This window comes from Henckelia pumila, chromosome 2 (assembly GCF_033568475.1).
Source record: "Henckelia pumila isolate YLH828 chromosome 2, ASM3356847v2, whole genome shotgun sequence".
NCBI classification, from domain to species: domain Eukaryota; kingdom Viridiplantae; phylum Streptophyta; class Magnoliopsida; order Lamiales; family Gesneriaceae; genus Henckelia; species Henckelia pumila.
Window position 1 is genome coordinate 110661969 of NC_133121.1, and position 26353 is coordinate 110688321.

General features: G+C 37.7%; 2 protein-coding genes across 2 annotated transcripts; one reads left to right on the forward strand and one right to left on the reverse strand.

The window, feature by feature from the left end:
- Positions 1 to 6266: 6266 nt before the first annotated feature.
- LOC140878156 (uncharacterized) lies at positions 6267 to 6992 on the reverse strand. Its single transcript, XM_073281767.1, has one exon. The coding sequence runs from the start codon at positions 6990 to 6992 to the stop codon at positions 6267 to 6269; it is 726 nt and encodes a 241-aa protein (XP_073137868.1).
- Positions 6993 to 11976: 4984 nt separating this feature from the next.
- Positions 11977 to 12573, forward strand: LOC140878157 (uncharacterized). The gene has a single exon (XM_073281768.1). It carries the CDS (start codon positions 11977 to 11979, stop codon positions 12571 to 12573), a length of 597 nt encoding a protein of 198 aa, XP_073137869.1.
- Positions 12574 to 26353: the final 13780 nt, after the last annotated feature.

Consider the following 26353-nt stretch of genomic DNA (forward strand, 5'->3'; position numbering starts at 1 on the left):
CTCTCTCAGTGGACTCCTCCTATGACACCACAGCTGAATGGTGTATCGGAGCATCGTAATCGAACTTTGTTGGACATGGTTCGATCCATGATGAGCTTCACTGAGCTTCCACCTTCGTTTTGGGGCTATGCGCTTGAAACGGCGGTATTGTTGTTGAACAACGTCCACACTAAAGCAGTGGACAAAACACCATACGAGTTATGGAATGGCAAAGCTCCTAAGTATTCGTACTTGAGGATTTGGGGATAAGTTGGATAGTCGATCCACCTTATGTTATTTTGTAGGGTATCCGAAGAATTCAATCGGATATTATTTCTATCATCCTGCTGAAACAAAGGTGTTTGTTTCAAGGAATGCCACCTTCTTGGAGAAGGAGTTCTTATTGGATAAGAAAGGCGAGATGATGGAACTCGAAAAAATTCGAGAAGAACCCGAAATACAAAATAACGATCCTACACCTCAGGAACCATTGATAGACACGCCTATACCTAGAAGATCCGAGAGGACTTCTAGACCTCCTATTCGATATGGTCTTCTTCTTGAAGGGGATCAAGATGAACCCGATGTTGGATGTGATCCAAGAAACTTCAAGGAAGCAATTTCTGATGCGGATTCGAATTTATGGCTTGAAGCTATGCATTCGGAAATAGATTCGATGCATACAAACCAAGTTTGGTCTTTAGTAGATCCTCCCGATGGAATTGTTCCAATAGGGTGTAAATGGATCTACAAGAGAAAGCTTGGGCCTGATGGTAAGGTATTGACCTACAAGGCGCGATTGGTGGCGAAAGGTTATACTCAAAGACAAGGAGTTGACTATGATGAAACCTTTTCACCAGTTGCAATGTTCAAGTCCATAAGAATCCTTATTGCCATAGCTGCTTGGTATGACTATGAGATATGACAAATGGATGTGAAGACTGCATTTCTTAATGGAAACATTAAGGAAGAGATCTATATGACGCAGCCTGAGGGATACACATCCATGGGAAGCGAGCATAAGGTATGCAAGCTTCAGAGATCAATCTATGGTCTAAAACAAGCATCAAGAAGTTGGAATCAGAAATTTGATGAAACAATAAAGGATTTTGGTTTCATCAAGAACCCGGAGGAACCATGCGTGTACAAGAAAGTAGTTAAGGATGCTGTGACATTCTTAGTACTTTATGTTGATGACATCCTACTCATTGGGAATGACGTAGGGATGTTGCAGTCAACAAAGATATGGTTATCAGGTAGATTCTCGATGAAGGATTTGGGTGAGGCATCCTATATTCTAGGGATACAGATCTATAGAGATAGATCTAAGAGAATGATAGGACTCACTCAATCAACCTACATCGACACCATATTGAAACGGTTTTCAATGGATGGGTCCAAGAGAGGACATCTACCCATGTGTCATGGAGTTTCTCTATCCAAGTCTATGTGTCCCAAGACTGATGAAGAGATAGAAAAAATGACACATGTACCATATGCGTCAGCCATAGGTAGTATCATGTATGGGATGATATCTACCAGACCGGATGTAGCATTTGCTCTGAGTGTCACGAGCAGATATCAAGCTAATCCCGGTCAAATGCATTGGAAAGCCGTGAAGGACATTCTTAAGTACTTACGAAGGACTAAGAATATGTTCATGGTATATGGAGGAAGAGAACTAAAATTGGAAGGCTATACCGACTATATCTTCCAAAGTGACGTGGATGACTCGAAGTCAACCTTTGGATTTGTGTTCATGCTCAATGGCGGTGCTGTCTCTTGGAAGAGTTCCAAGCAGGACACCACAGCGGATTCCACCACTGAGGCAGAATACATTGCAGCATCAGCTGCTGCTAAAGAGGCCATTTGGATGAGGAATTTTGTCCAAGAGTTGGGCGTTATTCCGGAAGTTGTTGGTCCAGTCCCGGTGTACTGTGACAACACGGGTGCTATTGCTCAGGCCAAGGAACCAAGGTCTTATCAAAGATCCAAACACGTACTGAGGAAATACCACATCATCCGGGAGATTGTGGAAAGAGGAGACATCACTGTCGAAAGAGTGGCCTCTGCAGACAATATCGCTGATCCACTTACTAAGCCCTTGCCAGGACCATTATTTGACAAACATCGCAAAGAAATGGGTCTACGTAGTATGACTAGTTGGCTATAGGGCAAGTGGGAGATTGAAAGAGTGGGTGCCCGGTGAGCCAACTTGTGGCTAAGGTCTTTGATGACTCTTTATATGAACAATCTTTTGTTTAATATAATTTACACTTTTATTAATGGCAATGACTTTATCTTTCTTCATATTGTTATATTGTGATATACTATTGTTGTTTTGATAAAGACCTTGAATATACTATAGTGTATGTAAGATGTGATAGTACATGGGGATGTCTATCATGAAACACATCTTATAGTCACTGTATATTCTAAATCGTTCCTAGTCGATTGAGCCGTCCGTGAATAAGGATAAGGATTGCTCGAGATTGAGACTAGCATTTGCGATGCCGAGTACCACGTTTCATTGGTATGGAACATAAAGATGTTCAAATCATGCAAATGGATATTCATACGATGAATGATCGAACTACCCTATCCGGACTTTCCAAGTGGTTATCACTTATCGAGTGGATAAAGTCCGCGGTTTTGGTTGTACACCATTAGTCCTTACTACTTGAAACATCATTGAGACTCTATATGCTAGTACTGTGCTTTGACTCGTTTACCGACTCTATTGGGGTCATCAGGTGTCGGGATTGGGTACAGTTACAACACATATAGGAGTCGATGCTTTGTTGTCAAGGATTCACCACATACTTGCGAGTGTGGATATCCTATGCGATCTGAGGAGATATTAGTGTGACGAATCTCTGGCCAGAGTACATGATGTGTTTTAAGAAATGGTTTCTTAGTAGCACATGCGATGTCACTATTTGATCTTCAAGATGTATTGCATAGTTATCGAATCTCGAACGACTCTCGATTTACCAATGGTTGTTGATTCGATCGGGATATATGGATGAAGGGACCGTACTGTACGCTAACCAAAATCTATTGGTTCTTGCAGGCACTATCAGTGATACCTAGGGAATCATGGGGCGATGTTGCTAGGCGCTCTTACCATGATTCGATGGGCAAGTCGGAAATTGTTGTTCCGAGTCACAAGGAGTTGTGAGCCCACGGCTAGCTGTATCCCTGAACCATTGAGGGTCACACAGAGTAATGGATTTTTAATCCCCGTTGAGATAGTTAAATTTAAAGAGTTAAATTTAATGAACAAAGAAGTTGGACTTCTTATTTAAGAGTAGAGGAGTAAGATTTCCTAAAATGACATAGGGATGAGCATTTTTGGAAACCACTGAATTCGGATTCAGAAAAATTTATCTTGACTTTAAAAGGTGCAGAAATGGTTTCTGTGCACATTGGTGAAATCGGTTTATCAATCGGAGTCATGATGAATTTTATATTAATTTCTGAACATGCGGGCTTTGCTTGTCGGGCTTGAACTTATGACTAATGGGCCCTAAGCTGTTAGCGGCCTACATTATAAATAAGTTATTGCAGTACAGAAATTACACAACACAACAGGTCACAATTTTCGAAAACCCTAGTATTTTTCTCTAACAGTGGCAGCCCCCCTCCCCTCTGCTCAGGAAAATCCAGCCTGTGAATTTTGAATTACAGTCTAGTTTAACGGATCAAATTCCTTAATTCTCTTCGTAGAAATTTCTGATAGATTTTCTAGTGCAATCTATCAGAGGGATTAAATCTCTGTTCGTGGACCTGATTGAAGAACAGTTCGTCCATCAGTTCCTGGGAGATACAACAAGAGCAGAGCAATCTGTTGGTGTCCATAATCTCGATTCGAGATTTGAGGTAAAAATTTATAATTGTTATTTAATTTTTACACACACAATTTAATCGTAAAAGTTTTGATACCCATTATGGAATCGTTCCATATAAAATTTTTAAACTTCCGCTGCACCGGGTATCAATTCTGATTGATCTGATCGCCGTTCTCCAACAGATACAACCAAAGTATGATGATTCATTACAACTGAAATACTGTTTACAACTACATCAATACAGTATTTAAATCATCATACTAGTCTTTGTTTCTTGAGCATGAAGCTTCTAATTGACACACGCATCGATACAAGCATACTCCCGACCAAGTCTCTCTACATGTCCTCTTACGAAGAACTCCGGAGAAATGGCTCGTGATAGCTAATCAGCTATGCTCTGCGTCAGTGCATGTCAGTCGACCCCTCCTGCTCGCGATCTACCATCAGCGTTCTTCTTGTATTCATATCATGCTTTTGAACATGAAGTTTCCCGTGTGCCTACCGAATGTATCGATATCAGCATACCGGTAAAACCATGTTCTGCATGAGGTTAAAGACCTCACTCTCGAAACCTATCATGCTTTAGGCACTCGAGACATTCTTTGGTGAAGGTCTATCTGACAATCTCTCCAACTACTAGTGGAGAATCTTCAGAGTAGTGTCTTCATGGTATGGATTGTACGGATGCAAGCATCAAGTGCGTACCATCCAATGCTCTGCCACTGCCTCTGACATCCGGTAATCGATCCAAAACTAGGATCCACATGAGTAAAAATCTTGAAAACTCGGACACGATCCATCACTCCTGTCCGCACTTGCTGGAATCCCATAAGCCAAATCTTTAGAAATCCTGCCGATGATGATAGTCTCTGGGCAAACTAATTGCCGCATCATCACCTCTTTCAAGGTCTCATCCATCCCAAAGTCTCATTACTATATCCCAAGTCTCTTGCATGCATATGCTCTGATACCAATAAATGTAGCGACCCTACCCGGATCCGCTACCTAATCAGAGTTAAGAGCATAATTAAACATGCATTAAATAAATCGCTGCGGAAGACTTAAATAAAAACAGACCGGCAGAATACAACCGGTTAAATAAATTCGATTTATACAACCAAATCGAATAAATAGCCTAAAGGCAAAACCTACAGCTAATCTTGCTGTCTTCACTGATCACTGGCTACTCCAAGCTCTTGGTGCTTCACCATGCACCTACACCTGCCCCGTCGAATGGGGTGTCCAGATACACAAAAAAGACTGGACGTGAGCTTTAATCTCAATACGAAAGCACTGGGTAAAACATACAAATATGATGCATGCAAATGATAGGGTATCCATATCTGGGATAACTGTATATAACTGCTAAGTAATGGCGCCTAGGACATGAGTGGTACAACCCGAGGAGCAAACCCTGCGTACACTGCTCATTCCTACAGGATGTGGACCGTGTCCCCCGATGCTAGCCACCCATGACCCGTCAATCAATGGGCCCTAGACATCAACCGTCCAAACAGGGCTGAGCGGCCCTACGTGGCTCATCTCGCAAGATGGACAGGCACAATATGATATGCATATGCTGCATAATAAATGACATACAAAATGCAACATATAAGCATGCAAAACCCGCTGGCTATCTCAGTCTGTACTTACGTACCTTACTACAGGCAGTTCCTAGCAGTCCCACTCTAGGTTCCAAGCCTATCATCAACTCTACAATTCAAATATCCATGCATCAATAATTAAGCTCTAAAAGCCTTAACTAAGCTATTGCATACTCCTAAATAATTTAAGGAGACCATAGCTATACCTGCGTCCGTCGTCAGCCCGCTGATGACAATTGCCTCAAAACTAGGCCACAGCTCCGCCTCGACGCCTGGATCGCTATTCCACTTCCGGATTCCCAATAAGATGCCTAGAACTCCCTAGATCTGAGTTAGAAGGCCTAGGAATCAGAGAGAAGAGAGGGAAAAGGTGCACTTTGAAACGAAATCTCGGCCCCCTATTTATAGACGGAGTTCGGAGCCTCCGAACCCGGTTTGGAACGTCCGAACACGATCGGAACCTCCGATCCCACCTTCAAAGCGTCCGATCACCCAATATTACGTCAGCCATGACGTCAACTTGCTGATGTAAGCGATGACATGTGCCCTGGTCCCGATCGGAACGTCCGATCTTGCCGACGGAGCTTTCGATCTCGATCGGAGCCTCTGATCCTGAGTTCGGATCCTCCGATCCAGTTCGGAGCCTCTTGACTTGGTTCGGAGCTTCCGAACCCTCCGGACCTTCGGGACCTTTCCGGCTACTTTCGAGTGTCTTGAATCCATTTCTGGACTCCGTTAACCCATTTGGAATTTCCTTAATCATGCTTTACTTAATCTAAACATGATTACACGATTAATATACTCATTAATCGCTAATTCTGGATACGGGTTACTACAGTTTGGCTGGTGACTCAATTTTCACTGCAGTCAAGGCTTTGGTCAGTTGTGAGGTAGACTGATCTTCTTCTCGAGTCTGTAACTCGAATTCATATGCTTTTAGATCTGCAAACAAGTCATGCAGTTCTAATTTGTTCAAGTCTTTCGATTCTCTCATGGCCATTGTCTTTACATCCCATTCTTTAGGAAGGCCTCGAATTACTTTGAGGATAACTTCCCTGTTAGGATACATTTTGCCCAATCCATTGAGCTCAATGATGATGCTACTTACTCTCTCGTCAAATTCTGTCATTGACTCTTCTGGTCTCATTTTGATGTTTTCAAATTTTTGAGTAGCTACAGATAGCTTGTTTTCTTTGGTTTGTTCATTTCCTTCGCAAAGTTGAATCAACTTCTCCCAAATCTCCTTTCCAGTTTTGCATGTATTGATTTTGCTAAAGGTATTCTTGTCAAGAGTTTTATACAAGATATCCTTAGCTACATTGTCCAAGTTTGCCTTCTTTTTGTCTTCGGCAGTCCATTCAATTCTAGGTTTTTCAATGTATTGTGGACCACCTCCAGAGAGGGCTATAGCAGTGTTGACCTTTGTGATCTCAAGAGGTCCGTCAGTGATAACAAACCACATGTCATCATCTAGTGCTGATAAATATGCTTGCATGCGAATTTTCCAGTCATCAAAATCTTCCTTTGAGAACATAGGAATCTTGCTGAATGAAGTCATTTTGTGTAGGTGCTTTAAGAGTAAGATAATAACCGCTCTGATACAACTTGATAGGATCGGATACGGTGTATAGAGGGGGGGTGAATACACACTGTTAAGCTGTTTTGGGTAATTAAATTGGAACTCGATCGATTTAAGAATGAGTTCAAAGCTTATCTTAGTGTCGAATGTAGTTTGGCAAACAAAATATGTGCGGAAAAATGTCAAGCTACAGATTTAAAACACCTAGAGTAAATCGGTTTAGGGGTAGGTGAAAAGATGGATGGTAAACTGAAATAACACGCACAATTGTTTATGGATGTTCGGAGATTTCAATCACTCCTACGTCACCCCTTCTTCCATTTCGAAAGGATTCACTAGAAGACTTTGATTTATACAAGCAATTTGCACAAACCCAATCCAATTTAGGACTTAGACACTGCCTAAATAAGAACTCCTAGTAAAACGCTTTGATTTCAGTCCTGAACTGATCTTGCAGCAGAGTAAATACAACTCTAAGTCCTTTAACACAAATATCGATCCTTCAATGATCAGAATGATGCTTTTGAGTGTTTGTGCTTTCGAGTTTTCTTTTTCTCAAATCTTGAGCGTAATAAGCTTGTCGATTTATAAGCAATAGCAGAGATATCAGCACTACTTTTGAAACTTGATCAAGACACCTATTTATACTCTTTGGTTTGCCAACGGTCATATTTTCAAAAATATCTTCAGATAGGGTCTAAATTATTCCCGTTGGATTTGTCACTATCAACAACAACCTCTGACGCTGACATTCCCTTGGTATCGCGGCATTATGTTCTGCAGAGATTTCAGAGTACGAACGAGCTTATCCAAAAGTAGTATGGCGGTGAATTGCTGTGAAGACTTTGACGCAATCAGTTGGGCAAAGGTACACTGAGAGATTCAGTTTTAGCAGGGTAAACTGTTTTGTATCTGTGACAATTAGTTGAGTGAGGACGGACTGAAGAATTCAGTTTAGCTAGGTAAACTGAATTGTGTTCCTTTAGCGTTGTATCAGTTTAGTCGAGGTAGACTGATTTGTTTATTGGTCCAGTTTAGCGTCTATAGGTTATCATGACGTCATCAATGTCTTCCGTAGATGCTAAAGTAGTTTGGCTATGTTTTGTAAACATCGAAACTAAATTTCCCAACATACTCATTCAATTTATTTTGAATAAGAAGTATCATTCTTACTCTTTATTTTTTTCTATTCATAAAATATTTTCCTTGTTTAATTAAAAAAATTAAATACTGAAAAAAAAATAATAATAATAATGTACAATTAGATCGCTATCATTTATAAATACTAGCATAATTGCACACACGTGTTGCGTGTGTATAAAATCATATAATATATTTAATATTGTATGTTATATATCATGTTTTATTTTTTTCATTTATAAAATAATATAAAAATAAATTTAAAATTTATTTATTAATTTATCTTATCTATAATGTTTTAGTTAAGAAAAATATGAAAATTTGAAATATCAAAATTAAAAAAAAATAAAAAATAAAGTGTAATATTTATATCAAATGAGGACAATTTTGATAAATAAAAAGATGGTATCTAAGGAAGATATTCTTTATATATAGGGACAGATAAAGTTATAATAATTACATAATAGATAATACTAATTAATAACTAGTATTCTCACCTGTGTGATGCACATAATGTTATTTTTATGTAATTATTGACAAAATTAGTAAATATGAGTGTTTAAATAAATAAATAAAATACAAATAAATTAAGATTGAATTGGATTAAAGGATTTGAAATCAACGAATATAAATATATCTTCATTGATTAGATAACTTTTTAAAAAAATTCAACTTGATATTTATTACACTACAATTGAGGTCATCACAACGGATTTCAAATCCTTAGATTATTGAAATCAATTTAAATTCATTGTGGTTTGGACAGAGTTTAAAAGTTTTGTAAATTTTTTTGGAAAACTTTTTAGAAAACAGTTTTAAGTCATTGAAATAAGTTATTTGACATCTTTTAATATGTTTATATATATATATATATTATAAAGTTGTCCACCCTTATTTTTTTTATAAATTTGATGCATGCAATATTTGTATTATGTACAAAAGAAAATATAAATTTTTTAAATTTTAAAATAAATTTTAAAAATTTAAATTTGAAATATAAAATATAAAAATAAATAAAATAAAATATAGATACATGATATTTTAATAATATAAGTACAATAAATTTTTACAATTAGTATAAAATGTTTTTTATATTAAAAAAAATTAATATATAAATTATATAAAATTTAAGTAAATAAAAAAATTATAAGTACTATAATGAAAACAATTTAAAAATTAAATCTTATATTTATCTATATATTAAAAAAATTTAATCAAATAATATATCACTCAAATCAAAATAATATTTTCTTGAATATCCTATATAATCTCTATTTATAATTTTAAATTCAATCATATCTTTTTTGAATTTGATGATAATGTCTTCACTATTTTCGAAAATAATTTTCGGTTGAAAATATTATAGTTTATATTTTAGCAATATTTTCAGCTTATATATATATAAACAAAAATTAATTTTTTTTATCACAAAATTAATTATTTTTAATTTAGTTTAACTTCAGGAATATTTTTATCTATATTCTAAAATTTTTATATTAAATAATATATCGCTCATAACATCATATTTTTTTGAATATTTGTTTTGTATATTTATATATGCATATAGACTAACCAATCATCCTATTAAAAATAATATTAAATTTTATTTGATAAAAAAAATATTTTAAATTTTTTCAATCGTATTTTTATGTATATTTAAAATTTATAGATTAAATATATTTTTTATTAAAATTTTATTAAATTTTGTTTAATAATGGAAAATATTTTTTTAAAAATAAAACTCTGTCGGATTTTTATAAAAGGAGGAAAAATTTAAATTTGTAGAAATACTATTTTGATTTTTGTTTTTAATTCAATCATATTTTTTATTTATATTTTCAAAATTTTACTTTAAATATTTGTATATGAGTTTTATGTTTTTATATATAAAAATTTCTAAAGGTATAACAAATATCATGTACAATGATATTTAAAATATTAATATCTTAAAATTTTGCTATTTTATCTCGATATTTTGCATCTTATTTATCAAGATATTTTTATATATTAAAATCCTGTATAATTTTTTGTATTGTAAAATTTGGTGTACAAATTTTGTTTTATTGGGCAAAGCAACCAACCCTAAAAGCAAAAATTAAATTTTGTTTGATCATGATAAAATAAATTTTAATTTTTAAAATTAAGTCATATTTTTATCTATAATTTAAAATTTTTAGATCAAATATTTTATCATTTATAATATCATCTTATTTTTTAAATATTCAATATTTTTTCTATCTACAGTTTTAAATTAAATATTATATTATTTTTTATTTTTGGTCCTATTAAAAATAATTTTGTAATTTTAGTCCTGTAATTTGCATTTTTTTTATTTTTGGTCCTATTAACATTAATTCGCATTTTTAGTCCTGTAACTTTCATTAATTTTTCACTTTAAGTCCTGTTAACATTGAATTTATAATTTTAGTCCTGTAACTTGCATTTTTTTTTCATTTTTAGTCCTGTTTGCATTGAATTTTAACCTTTTGTCTTGGAATTTCTATATATTTTTTCTTAGTCATATTATCAATTAATTTTATTTTTAATTCCATAAATTACAAATAAATGGTATAAAAATAAAAAATTCGCCTTTAATATGACTAAAAATAAAAATTAAGTGTTAACAAGACCATTGAATTCCCCTTTAATATGATTAAAAATAAAATAAAATTATATGGTTCTGTTGGGAAATTTGGTTTTGGTATTTATAAAAGAAAGCCAAACTACTTAAGCAAAAGGCTAAACTGATATTCAGGAAATGATGACGTCAACACTAAACTGAAATGCTAAAAATGATTCAGTCTACCTCGACTAAACTGAATCTATCAGTCACGCTAAAGGAGCACAATTCAGTTTACCTTGCTAAACTGAATTCATCAGTCCATCCTTACTCAACTGATTATCTCAGAGAACAAAATAGTTTACCCTACTAAACTGAATCTATCAGTCACGCTCAGTGTACCATTGCCCAACTGATTGCGCAAATAAATTCACAGATAAGATCGTCCGTACTCTGACAAATCTGCAGAATGTAGTGCCGCGATACTAAGGGATTGTCGGCGTCAGAGATCGTTGATGATAGTGACAAATCCAACGGGAATAATTTGAATCCTATCTAAAGAACACTTTGAAATTATGACCGTTGCAAACCAAAGCTTATAAATAGGGATCTTGATCAAAGATCAAAGGGCTGACATCTCTGCTATTGCTAAAATTTCAAAAACATCTTACGCTCAAGACTTGATCAAGAAACTCGAAAGCACAAACACTGAAAAGCATCATTCTGACCATTGAAGGGTCGATTTTTGTGCTAAAAGATTCCGAGTTGTATTTATTCTACTGTAAAATCAGTCTAGGACTTAAACCAAGGTGATATACTAGGATTTCTTGTTTAGGCAGTGTTTAAGTCCTAAATCGGATTGGGTTTGTGCAAATTGCTTGTATAAATCAAAGTCTTCTAGTGAATCCTTTCGAGGTGGAAGAAGGGGTGACGTAGGAGTGTTTGAAATCTCCGAACATCCATAAATAATTTTTTGTGTCATTTCAGTTTACCATTCATCCTCATACTTCATACCTACTCCTAAACTGATTTACACTAAGTGTTTTAAATCTGTAGCTTGACATCTTTCCGCACACATTCTGTTTGCCAAACTACATTCGACACTAAGATAAACCTTGAACTCATTCTTAAAAGGATCGAGTTCCATTTTACTTAGCTAAAAACTGCTTGAAAGTATATTCACCCCTCCCTCTAGACTTTCAACCGATCCTAACAAGTGGTATCAGAGAGGTTGATATCTTATTCTTAAAACACTTAAACAAAATGACTTCATTCAGCAAAATTCCTATGTTCTCAAAGGAAGATTTTGATGACTGGAAAATTCGCATGCAAGCACACCTATCAGCACTAGACGATGACATGTGGTTTGTTATCACTGACGGACGTCTTGAGATCACAAAGGTCAATACTGCTGTAGCCCTCTCTGGAGGTGCTCCACAATACATTGAGAAACCTAGAATCGAATGGACTGCGGAAGACAAAAAGAAGGCAAATCTGGACAATGTGGCTAAGGATATCTTGTATAAAACTCTTGAAAAGAATACCTTTAGCAAAATCAAGACATGCAAGACTGGAAAAGAGATTTGGAAAAAGTTGATCCAACTTTGTGAAAGAAATGAACAAACAAAGGAAAACAAGCTATCTGTAGCTACTCAAAAATTTGACAACATAAAAATGAGACCAGGAGAATCAATGACGGAGTTTGATGAAAGAGTAAGAAGCATTGTTATTGAGCTCAACGGATTGGGCAAAACATATCCCAATAGGGAAGTCATTCTCAAAGTAATTCGAGGCCTTCCTAAAGAATGGGATGTGAAGACAATGGCCATGAGAGAATCGAAGGACCTGAACAAATTATAACTGCATGACCTGTTTGCAGATCTAAAAGCATATGAATTCGAGTTACAAACTCGAGAGGAAGATCAGTCTACATCACAATTGACCAAGGCCTTGACTGCAGTAAAAATTGAGTCACCGGACAAATCAGAAAAGTCAGCAGAACAACTGAGCAGTGATGCCATGTCCTTGTTTGTAAAGTAATTTGGCAAATTTATCAGAAGAAACCAAGAAGGATCACACAGAAGAAGTTTCCAAAAGAAAGATTCAGTTGAAGAACCAAGAAGTTGTTTCAACTGTGAAAAAACAGGACATTTCGTTGCCGATTGCCCCAAACCAAAGAACTTTGACAAAAGAAAAAGTTCAAAGAATGACAGACATATCTCAAGACAGAAGCATGAAACATTGGTTGCAAAGGACAACAAAACCAAGTGAGAAGAAACAGATAGTGACTCAGAGGAACCAAATGGTTCCTCTGGCTCAAGTGATGATGAAGAAGAAGTCAAATGTCTTATGGCAAACGATCATGAATCTCCATCCACCAGTGAACAGGTATTTGATTTTAGTCCTGAGGAATTTACCAGAAAAGAACTAATCAAAGCTCTTCATGATATGGTAAATGAATATCATCAACTGTCCTTAGCATTCGATGAAGTCAGAGCCAAGCAAAAGGATCTGCAAGACAACTCAACAGAACTCTCCTTTGAACAATCAGTTGAGATAAGCTGTCTTGAAACAGAGATTGCTGTGCTCCAAACAGAGAATGAACAACTCAAGATCGATATCAAGAATCTTACAATGGAAAAACATAACATGGATGAAATAATAAGATCATGGAATAAATCTTCGAGCCTGTTGACAGAAATGAATGATTCACAAAGACCAACCCATGACAAAACTGATCTTGGATTTGGTAAGACAGTGGAAATTGGTGAATCAAGTACTCTACCCAAACTGAATATGTGCAAAGGTAAATACATAAACTTTGTACGAGAAGTTAGGGAACATGAAGATGAAAAACCTATTCTGATGACTTGGCAACAAATAGAGCAGATGAACAGAAGAAGATTTGGTATTGGCTTCAATACTCATGAAACTAAGGCAGAGATTGCTAAAAGTCCTAAACAGACTAATGCATCTCAACCTAATCTCATGAGAGGAAATAGGAATCAATACCATAATCAACATCCAGTTCAAAAGCGATATAGAAATATCAAGGATATTGAAAAAGGCAAACAAATACAGTTTCACAAGCACATTATACTCCACTATCTAGAGCATCTAACTTAGTACGTACCTATAGGAACACAGAAACTGGCAAACTAGTTAAAGTATTCCAGGTTTGGGTTTCTAAAGGATTAATCCCTCGTGGACCCAAGTAGATATGGGTACCAAAATTTATTCAACCTTGTGAATGCAGGAAGCAGGTATCAATAAAAAAGAAGAAGAATCATGGTACCTAGACAGTGGATGCTCGAGACACATGACTGGAAATGATAAACTATTATCTGAGCTTGTTGAATTCAATGGTCCCATTATCACCTTTGGTGACAACTCAAAGGGTAAGACCGTGGGTAAGGGTAAGATTATCCATGACAACATTATCATTCAAGATGTCCTATTGGTTGAAACTCTTAAATATAACTTACTCAGCATTAGTCAAATGTGTGACTATGGGAACTCTGTTGAATTTCAAAAGTTAAACTGCATTATTAAGGATGCCTCTGGTAACATTATTTTGACTGGAAATCGATATGGAAACACTTATAAAGTATGCTGGAATATTCAGTCTAGCAAACCAGTTTGCCTCGTAGCTTCCAATTCTAAGAGCAACTGGATTTGGCACAAGCGACTGAATTATCTTAACTTCAAATCAATTGCCAGTCTGAGTAAGCTCGAGCTAGTAACAGGACTGCCTAAAATCGATTTTTTCAAAGACAAAGTTTGCTCAGCTTGTCAATTTGGAAAGCAAGTTAGGTCATCTTTTAAAAACAAGGGTTATAACTCATCTTTTCGATGCTTGGAACTGTTACATATGGACTTATTTGGTCCAATCCCAGTAACAAGCTTAGGGGGAATGAGGTATACACTTGTCATCATTGATGATTACTCACGCTTTACCTGGGTCATTTTCTTGAAATCAAAAGATCAAACTGCTTCTCAACTCATAAAAATCTTGCAGTTACGTTTCCAATGACCGGGTTTCTTGCAGTGATGGCAAACTTGTTTAGACTTGTCCAATTTTGCATGTAACATTTGGTCTTGAGATCATGGTCCAACCATTTCTCTAGTTCGGCCAACCTTTCGGCAGTTACATCAGCCGGGGCTGTTTTCGGAGAAGCCTTTTCTAACACTTTAGAAAATCTTTTCCGAACTTAGGACAATCTTAACTTATGGAATCATTCTGTATTGTTTGCGCCAATAAGTTTGTTTTGTTGGAGAATAGAAACATGTGGATTACTGAGATGAAACAGACAATTATCGATGATTGTTTAACAATTTACTAACACATAAAATAGGCGAAATTTAATTTTATGAATCTCACTCCCACTATTTTAACGATTTCACCACCCTCTAGTGAAAACGGGAAACTTTTTCCTTAGTGAGAACATGGAGTCCAATTGACAAACTTATGGTCCCGAATAATATCAGCCAACCATAATTCTCAAAAGGTAGAGCCCAATTGCTTCCAAAGCAACCCCCATGTATTTACCTCATGTCCAATAAGGGCCCAATAATATGACGCCGTTTAAAGTGACATGTCAAGATGACCCATCAATATTAAGTTGTGATGGACGGTCGCCATGTGGATCCCCCAATAATATGAGCCGATCCCATGGGAGTTCCACCCAACTTACAACATGTGTCGATCCAATGTACAGCTTTCCGACGGACGGGCCCCCCCAATAATATGAGCCGGACCGTATCCGCGGGTAGCATCACATACATTGACCGTTGATGGAAGGTAGGAACATTTAAACAAATTTAAATTTCCTTTATTTATCTTGATATCAATTTTAAATCATATTTAAAATGAGGGATTTTTAATTATAAAATATTTGTCTCATCAATTTTTCAAATTATTGCATGCTTGCCGGATTCACGCAATTATGTCTAAAACATGCATACAATCATAATATCATATATTATATAGGATGATCGATTCCATTTCTAATTGACCCGTGGTTGCCAATCACGAGTCTTAGTCCAATCCTAGGTAATATGCAGTATGCAATGCAATCCTATTACATATGCTTCCAATTTACATTTCTTCAGTCTTTATTGTCTGCTGGGCCCACCGTCTTCAAATCTTGATCTCCCACTAAATCTAATGTATTTACAATAAATAACAATGACAAGTAGGGGATACATTTTTAGGGGTGGGAACGGGCCATAAACCAAGCCCACTTTTATTACATATGACATTCATATCGGGCCATAAACCAGGCCCATTAATAAAACCAACAACAATAAAACAAAATGTAAATTCCTAACATACACCTACAAAATTGGTCATGGCAATCGATCATCCTTATCCAATAACATTTAATTCAAAATTAATTTATTGGATAACATGCAGTGGCAATTCAAATTTAAACAAGATAAAATCATATTTTATATATAAAATCATATTTTACACATAAAATCATATTTTATCTCTATATCAAATAAAATCACATTTTATCTATAAAATCCAATTTTACAGATAAAATCATATTTTACTTAATATATTATAAGATCATATCTTATCATCAATTGTACCAAAAATAATTGATTTCAAAATTCAATTTAAGGATAAAATATTAAAATTTTCCAAAAATTCAAATTTATCCAAAAATCAATTTTAAAATTTACGGACTCGAACAATTCGATCCGAAATCTCGTGAACCAATCAAAAACAATTTTTGACCGGACCAAAAATAAAATTTTAACACATTAAAATTAATTTTAAATAAAATATAATTTTTCCCGCGGGTCGCCCGGGACACTCCCGGGCCGGCCCGCAGCCGGGGCGCGGGCCGGGGTTAGCCCGGCTGCCCCCTTAGGGCAGCGCCTGGGGCGGCGCCGTGCGCTCCCTTTGGGCGGCGCCGTGCGCCGCCCGGGGCAGCAACAATTGCTGCCCCGCTGCCCGGGTTTTGCCCCGAAAAATTTTTTTATTTAAAAATATTTATTTTGTTTCAAAAACCGAGACTCAAAAATTTTGTACAATTGATTAATTTAATCGTTTGATCTGAGCAACCTGGCTCTGATACCACTGTTGGAAAACTGTGTAAGAGTGGGTGCCCAGTGAGCCAACTGTATGGCTATGGGCTTTGTTGACTCTTTGTATAAACAATCTTTTGTTTAATATTATTTACACTTTTATGGCAATGACTTTATATTACTTCATATTGTTATATTGTGATATACTATTGTTGTTTTGATAAAGACCTTGAATATACTATAGTGTATGTAAGATGTGGTAGAACATGGAGATGTCTATCATGAAATACATCTTATAGTCACTGTATATTCTAAAACCGTTCCTAGTCGATTGAGCCGTCCGATAATAAGGATAAGGATCGCTCGAGTTTGAGACTAGCATTTGCGATGCGGAGTACCACGTTTCATTGGTAGGGAACATGGAGATGTTCGAAGCATGCAAATGGATATTCATAGGATGAATAATCGAACTACCCTATCCGGACTTTCCAAGTGGTTATCACTTATCGAGTGGATAAAGTCCGCGGTTTTGGTTGTACACCATTAGTCCTTACGACTTGAAACATCATGGAGACTCTATATGCTAGTGCTGTGCTTTGACTCGTTTACCGACTCTAAGGGGGTCATCAGGTGTCGAGATTGGGTACAGTTACGACACATATAGGAGTCAATGCATTGTTGTCAAGGATTCACCACATACTTGCGAGTGTGGATATCCTATGCGATCTGAGGAGATATTAGTGTGACAAATCTCTGGCCAGAGTACTTGATGTGATTTAAGAAATGGTTTCTTAGTAGCACATGCGATGTCACTAATTTGATCTTCAAGATGTATTGCATAGTTATCGAATCTTGAGCGACTCTCGATATACCAATGGTTGTTGATTCGATCGGGATATATGGATGAAGGGACCGTACTGTACGCTAACCAAAATCTACTGGTTCTTGTAGGCACTATCAGTGATACCTAGGGAATCATGGGGCGATGTTGCTAGGCGCTTTACCATGATTCGTTGGGCCCTTATTGGACATGAGGTAAATACATGGGGGTTGCTTTGGAAGCAATTGGGCTCTACCTTTTGAGAATTATGGTTGGCTGATATTATTCGGGACCATAAGTTTGTCAATTGGACTCCATGTTCTCACTAAGGAAAAAGTTTCCCGTTTTCACTAGAGGGTGGTGAAATCGTTAAAATAGTGGGAGTGAGATTCATAAAATTAAATTCGCCTATTTTATGTCTTAGTAAATTGTTAAACAATCATTGATATATGTCTGTTTTCCTTTTCAGTATTTCATACAATGAATTCGCGAAATCCTTTATTCTCGATCCTCGAACAAAACAAGCTGACTGGCGCCAACTATACGGAATGGTTCCGGAAGTTGAAGATTGTCTTAACTTCGGAGAAAATGCTCTATGTGTTAGAGAAAGCACCTCCGAAGGAAGCACCAGCTGATGTTAGTCCGGAGGAATTGGCCAAGCTTGATGCATGGTGGGACCATGACATCAAGACCAAATGCTATATGCAAGCCTCGATGTCTGATGAACTCCAGAGGCGATTTGAGGACACGGTGAATGCTGCTGACATTCACGCGCAACTCAAGGAACTTTTTGGGCTCAATCGAGGGCTGAAAGGTTCTCTACTGTTAAGGAGTTGATGACGTGCCGCATGCGTGAAGGGACTTCGGTCCGTGATCATGGGGTACGAGTGATTTGGCTCATACAGAAGTTAGCGACCCTTGATTTGGTGTTGGAGCATGAACTCAATGTGGACTTGTTGCTTCTATCTCTTCCTTCTTCATTTGATGGATTCGTGATAAATTTTAATATGAACAAGATAGAGGCCACCCTTGAAGAGATGGTCAATATGCTCGTTACATATGAATCCACACTTAAGAAGGATAAGCCAGCTTTCTTGGTGGGCTCCTCATCTTCTGCTAAGAAGGGGCCAAGTATGAAGGGCAAGAAACGTTCTGCCCCACCCAAGAAAGTGGAACCCGAGAAGAAGCAAAAGACAAAGGCTTCAAACAATGGAAAATCCAAGGATGTTTGCCATTACTGCAAGAAGCCGGGTCATTGGAAGCGCAACTGCAAGGAGTATCTTGAGCAGTTGGGAACTGCAAAGGGTATGTTCTATATCGAAATAAACATGTCACTTAATACAACTTCTTGGGTATTGGATACCGGATGTGGATCTCACATTTGCAATGATTTGCAGGTGATGACAAGAAGTCGCAGGCTTAGAATGGGTGAGACCCAGCTGAGGCTCGGGAATGGTTCCAGAGTTGAAGCTACGGCCATTGGAGATGTTTGTTTGATATTGCAGAACGGTTTTAAATTATTGTTGAGAGATGTTTTATTTGTGCCAGATTTAATTAAAAACATTATTTCTATTTCTATGCTTGATAGAGATGGTTATTCTTGTAATTTTGTGAATGGGATTTGCAATATTTACAAGAATGAATGTTTAATTGGAAATGGACAACTTGAAAACGATCTATACAATTTAAAACTAAAAGACGTTCCAGTAAATTGTATTGACAAACCGGCGACAACAAACAAAAGGAAAATCGATAGTCAAAACCCGGCAAACCTTTGGCACGCTAGACTAGGTCATATTTCCTCAAGGAGGATGAACAAGCTAGTGGGAGAGGGCATGTTTGATATGTCTGATATTAACTCTCTACCTACTTGTGAATCCTGCCTAAAAGGGAAAATGACTAAATCTCCTTTTAAGGGGAAGCCTGAACGTAGTCAAAATCTGTTGGATTTGATCCATACAGATGTTTGTGGTCCATTTAGAGTAGGGACTCAACATGGCCACACCTACTTCATTACCTTTACTGATGATTATTCTAGGTATGGGTATTTATATTTAATGAAATATAAGTCTGAAGCATTTGAAAAGTTCAAAGAATTCAAGGCTGAAGTAGAAAACAAGCTAGGTAAAAGTATTAAAGCACTTCGATCGGATCGAGGTGGAGAATACTTGAGTACCGAGTTTTTGGACTATCTAAAAGAGAATGGGATTCTCTCTCAGTGGACTCCTCCTATGACACCACAGCTTAATGGTGTATCGGAGCGTCGTAATCGAACTTTGTTGGACATGGTTCGATCCATGATGAGCTTCACTGAGCTTCCACCTTCGTTTTGGGGCTATGCGCTTGAAACGGCGGTATTGTTGTTGAATAACGTCCACACTAAAGCAGTGGACAAAACACCATACGAGTTATGGAATGGCAAAGCTCCTAAGTATTCATACTTGAGGATTTGGGGATGTCCTGCTTACGTGAAGCGGACAGTGGGAGATAAGTTGGATAGTCGATCCAGCTTGTGTTATTTTGTGGGGTATCCGAAGAATTCAATCGGATATTATTTCTATTATCCTGCTGAAACAAAGGTGTTTGTTTCACGGAATGCCACCTTCTTGGAGAAGGAGTTCTTATTGGATAAGAAAGGCGAGATGATGGAACTCGAAGAAGTTCGAGAAGAACCCGAAATACAAAATAACGATCCCACACCTCAGGAACCATTGCTGGACACGCCTGCACCTAGAAGATCCGAAAGGACTTCTAGACCTCCAGTTCGATATGGTCTTCTTCTTGAAGGGGATCAAGATGAACCCGACATTGGATGTGATCCAAGAAACTTCAAGGAAGCAATTTCTGATGCGGATTCGAATTTATGGCTTGAAGCTATGCAGTCAGAATTGGATTCGATGCATACAAACCAAGTTTGGTCTTTAGTGGATCCTCCCGATGGAATTGTTCCAATAGGGTGTAAATGGATCTACAAAAGAAAGCTTGGGCCTGATGGTAAGATATTGACTTACAAGGCGCGATTGGTGGCGAAAGGTTATACTCAAAGGCAAGGAGTTGACTATGATGAAACCTTTTCACCAGTCGCAATGTTCAAGTCCATAAGAATCCTAATTGCCATAGCTGCATGGTATGACTATGAGATATGGCAGATGGATGTGAAGACTGCTTTTCTTAATGGAGACATTAAGGAAGAAATCTATATGAAGCAGCCTGAGGGGTTCACATCCATGGGAAGCGAGCATAAGGTATGCAAGCTTCAGAGATCAATTTATGGTCTAAAACAAGCATCAAGAAGTTGGAACCATAAATTTGATGAAACAATAAAAGATTTTGGTTTCATCAAGAACCCGGAGGAACCTTGCGTGTACAAGAAAGTAGTTAAGGATGCGGTAACATTCTTAGTACTTTATGTTGATGACATCCTACTCATTGGGAATGATGTAGGGATGTTGCAGTCAACAAAGATATGGTTATCAGGTAGATTTTCGATGAAGGATTTGGGTGAGGCATCCTACATTCTTGGGATACAGATCTATAGGGATAGATCTAAGAGAATGATAGGACTCACTCAATCAACCTACATCGATACCATATTGAAACGGTATTCAATGGATGGGTCCAAGAGAGGACATCTACCCATGTGTCATGGAGTTTCTCTATCCAAGTCTATGTGTCCCAAGACTGAAGCAGAGATAGAGAATATGACACATGTACCATATGCGTCAGCTATAGGTAGTATCATGTATGGGATGATATCTACCAGACCGGATGTAGCATTTGCTCTGAGTGTCACGAGCAGATATCAGTCTAATCCTGGTCAGATGCATTGGAAAGCCGTGAAGGACATTCTTAAGTACTTGCGAAGGACTAAGAATATGTTCATGGTTTATGGAGGACGAGAACTCAAACTGGAAGGCTATACCGACTCTAGCTTCCAAAGTGATGTGGATGACTCGAAGTCAACCTCTGGATTTGTGTTCATGCTCAATGGTGGTGCTGTCTCTTGGAAGAGTTCCAAGCAGGACACCACAGCGGATTCCACCACTGAGGCTGAATACATTGCAGCATCAGCTGCTGCTAAATAGGCCGTTTGGATGAGGAATTTCGTCCAAGAGTTGGGCGTCATTCCTGAATTTGTTGGTCCAGTCCCGGTGTACTGCGACAACACGGGTGCCGTTGCTCAAGCAAAGGAACCAAGGTCTCATCAAAGATCCAAACACGTACTGAGGAAATACCACATAATCCGGGAGATTGTGGAAAGAGGAGACATCAGTGTCGAACGAGTGGCCTCTGCAGACAATATCGCTGATCCACTTACTAAGCCTTTGCCAGGACCATTGTTTGACAAACATCGCGAAGCAATGGGTCTACGTAGTATGACTAGTTGGCTATAGGGCAAGTGGGAGATTGTAAGAGTGGGTGCCCAGTGAGCCAACTGTATGGCTATGGGCTTTGTTGACTCTTTGTATAAACAATCTTTTGTTTAATATTATTTACACTTTTATGGCAATGACTTTATATTACTTCATATTGTTATATTGTGATATACTATTGTTGTTTTGATAAAGACCTTGAATATACTATAGTGTATGTAAGATGTGGTAGAACATGGAGATGTCTATCATGAAATACATCTTATAGTCACTGTATATTCTAAAACCGTTCCTAGTCGATTGAGCCGTCCGATAATAAGGATAAGGATCGCTCGAGTTTGAGACTAGCATTTGCGATGCGGAGTACCACGTTTCATTGGTAGGGAACATGGAGATGTTCGAAGCATGCAAATGGATATTCATAGGATGAATAATCGAACTACCCTATCCGGACTTTCCAAGTGGTTATCACTTATCGAGTGGATAAAGTCCGCGGTTTTGGTTGTACACCATTAGTCCTTACGACTTGAAACATCATGGAGACTCTATATGCTAGTGCTGTGCTTTGACTCGTTTACCGACTCTAAGGGGGTCATCAGGTGTCGAGATTGGGTACAGTTACGACACATATAGGAGTCAATGCATTGTTGTCAAGGATTCACCACATACTTGCGAGTGTGGATATCCTATGCGATCTGAGGAGATATTAGTGTGACAAATCTCTGGCCAGAGTACTTGATGTGATTTAAGAAATGGTTTCTTAGTAGCACATGCGATGTCACTAATTTGATCTTCAAGATGTATTGCATAGTTATCGAATCTTGAGCGACTCTCGATATACCAATGGTTGTTGATTCGATCGGGATATATGGATGAAGGGACCGTACTGTACGCTAACCAAAATCTACTGGTTCTTGTAGGCACTATCAGTGATACCTAGGGAATCATGGGGCGATGTTGCTAGGCGCTTTACCATGATTCGTTGGGCAAGTCGGAAAGTGTTGTTCCGAGTCACAAGGAGTTGTGAGCCCACGGCTAGCTGTATCCCTGAACCATTGAGGGTCACACAGTGTAATGGAGTTTTAATCCCCGTTGAGATAGTTAAATTTAAAGAGTTAAATTTAATGAACTAAGGAGTTGGACTTCTTAAATAAGAGTAAGGGAGTAGGATTTCCTAAAATGACATAGGGATGGACATTTTTGGAAACCACTGAATTCGGATTCAGGAAAATTTATTTTGACTTTAAAACGTGCAGAAATGGTTTCTGTGCACATTGGTGAAATCGTTTCATCAATCGGAGTCACGATGAATTTTATATTAATTTCTGAACGAGTGGGCTTTGCTTGTCGGGCCCCAGCTTATGACTAATGGGCCCTAAGGTGTTAGTGGCCTGCATTATAAATAAGTTATTTCAGTACAGAAATTACACACAATAGGTCATAATTTTTGAGACAGAGCAAAAATCGAAACCCTTCTCTCTCAAAGAATTTTCGGCCGTCCCCCTCCTGCTCTGCCCGAGAAAATTCCGGTCTGTGATTTTGAATCGCAGTAAGGAATAACGAATCAAATTCGTGTATTCTCTTCGCAGAAAACTTCTGATAGATTTTCTAGTGCAATCTATCAGAGGGATTAAACCTCTGTTCGTGGACCTGATTGAAGGCGTTCATCGGTTCCAGGGAGAGACAACAAGAGCAGAATTGTTCTGTTGGTGTCCATTAATCTCGTTGCGAGATTCGAGGTAAAATTTATTTAATTGTTATTTAAATTTTACACACACACGTAATTCAATCGATGAACGGTTGATACCCATACCATGGAAACGTTCCATGAAAAATTTTTAGACTTCCGCTGCACCGGGTATCAATCGTAATTGGTCTGGGAACTCGCCAGTTTTCCAACAAACTGGCGGTCAGATCAATCACGATTGATACCCGGTGCAGCGGAAGTTTAAAAATTTTGTTATGGAACAATTCCATAGTGTGGGTATCAACCGTTCAACGATTAAATTATAAGTGTGTAAAATTCAAATAACAATTAATTAAATTTTACCTTCAATCTCGAAGCGAGATTAATGGACACCACACAGATTTCTCTGCGCTTCTTGTATCTCCCAGGAACTGATGAACTCCTTCAATCAGGTCCACGAATGAGGTTTAAATCCCTCTGACAGATTGCACTAGAAAATCTGTCAGAAGTTTTCTGCGAAGAGATTAAACGAATCTGATTCGTTATTCCTGACTGCGATTCAAAATCACAGACCGAAATTTTCTCGGGCAGAGCAAGAGGGGGACGGCCGAAAATTCTTTGAGAGAGCTAGGGTTCGATTTTTTTTGTCTCTCAAAATTATGACCTATTGTGTGTAATTTCTGTACTGCAATAACTTATTTATAATGCAGGCCGCTAACACCTTAGGGCCCATTAGTCATAAGTTGAGGCCCGACAAGCAAAGCCCGCATGTTCAGAAATTAATATAAAATTCATCGTGACTCCGATTGATAAACCGATTTTACCAATGTGCACAGAAACCATTTTTGCACATTTTAAAGTCAAGATAAATTTTCCTGAATCCGAATTCAGTGGTTTCCAAAAATGTACATCCCTATGTCATTTTAGGAAATCCTACTCCCTTACTCTTATTTAAGAAGTCCAACTTCTTTATTCATTAAATTTAACTCTTTAAATTTAACTATCTCAACGGGGATTAAAAACTCCATTACACTGTGTGACCCTCAATGGTTCAGGGATACAGCTAGCCGTGGGCTCACAACTCCTTGTGACTCGGAACAACGATTTCCGACTTGCCCAACGAATCATGGTAAAGCGCCTAGCAACATCGCCCCATGATTCCCTAGGTATCACTGATAGTGCCTACAAGAACCAGTAGATTTTGGTTAGCGTACAGTACGGTCCCTTCATCCAAATATCCCGATCGAATCAACAACCATTGGTATATCGAGAGTCGCTCAAGATTCGATAACTATGCAATACATCTTGAAGATCAAATTAGTGACATCGCATGTGCTACTAAGAAACCATTTCTTAAATCACATCAAGTACTCTGGCCAGAGATTTGTCACACTAATATCTCCTCAGATCGCATAGGATATCCACACTCGCAAGTATGTGGTGAATCCTTGACAACAATGCATCGACTCCTATATGTGTCGTAACTGTACCCAATCTCGACACCTGATGACCCCCATAGAGTCGGTAAACGAGTCAAAGCACAGCACTAGCATATAGAGTCTCCATGATGTTTCAAGTCGTAAGGACTAATGGTGTACAACCAAAACCGCGGACTTTATCCACTCGATAAGTGATAACCACTTGGAAAGTCCGGATAGGGTAGTTCGATTATTCATCCTATGAATATCCATTTGCATGCTTCGAACATCTCTATGTTCCCTACCAATGAAACGTGGTACTCCGCATCGCAAATGCTAGTCTCAAACTCGAGCGATCCTTATCCTTATTATCGGACGGCTCAATCGACTAGGAACAGTTTAGAATATACAGTGACTATAAGATGTATTTCATGATAGACATCTCCATGTTCTACCACATCTTACATACACTATGGTATATTCAAGGTCTTTATCAAAACAACAATAGTATATCACAATATAACAATATGAAGTAATATAAAGTCATTGCCATTAATAAAAGTGTAAATTACTTTAAACAAAAGATTGTTTTTACAAAGAGTCATCAAAGCCTCATAGCCACAAGTTGGCTCACTGGGCACCTACTCTTTCAATAATCTTGCGGATCGAGCGAGCAACTTTGCCAAAGTTACTGCCTGAAAAACTCAGCCCTCGCTCGATCCGCAATAACTTGCAGATCGAGCGAGCCACCTAAAATTTGAAACAGAGGACAGAACAGCTTGCCCTCGCTCGATTCGCAAGATCTTGCGGATGAGCGGTGACAGAAACAGAGTAAAAACAGCAGAATTCATGCAGAAACTTAAGTCCAAAACCAACAACATTTTATCATGCATTACAATCACAAGTTCTCCAACTAATACATGAAATTCTAGGGTTACACAACCGCTCAAAAGTATTGGATTTGTAACGACAAACTTTCAACACAGCTAGCATAAACAATACAATAGCATAACGAAGTTCGATATCTAAACATGTTCAAATACAATTAGGTAGACATGCTGACACGACTTCTAAATCGAGTCTCACTACTACCTCTCCCTCTTGTTGCTAACCAGGCCCTGACCCACCTGTTGCCAAGTACACATACAAAACAAAGCAACAGCCAGATAAACCGGTGAGAATAACATTCCCAGTAAAAACAACATAACAAGTAATGAATATACAACATGCTATCAAACAACATATTCAAGTCGAAGCTAATGATATGCATGTCTTTAAAACCAGGATATCAATTCTGATAAAC

What these genes read in the sequence shown, in the direction of transcription:
- LOC140878157 (XM_073281768.1), top strand. Translation starts at nt 11,977, where the DNA reads ATGACTTCATTCAGCAAAATTCCTATGTTCTCAAAGGAAGATTTTGAT.
- LOC140878156 (XM_073281767.1), bottom strand. Translation starts at nt 6,992, where the DNA reads ATGACTTCATTCAGCAAGATTCCTATGTTCTCAAAGGAAGATTTTGAT.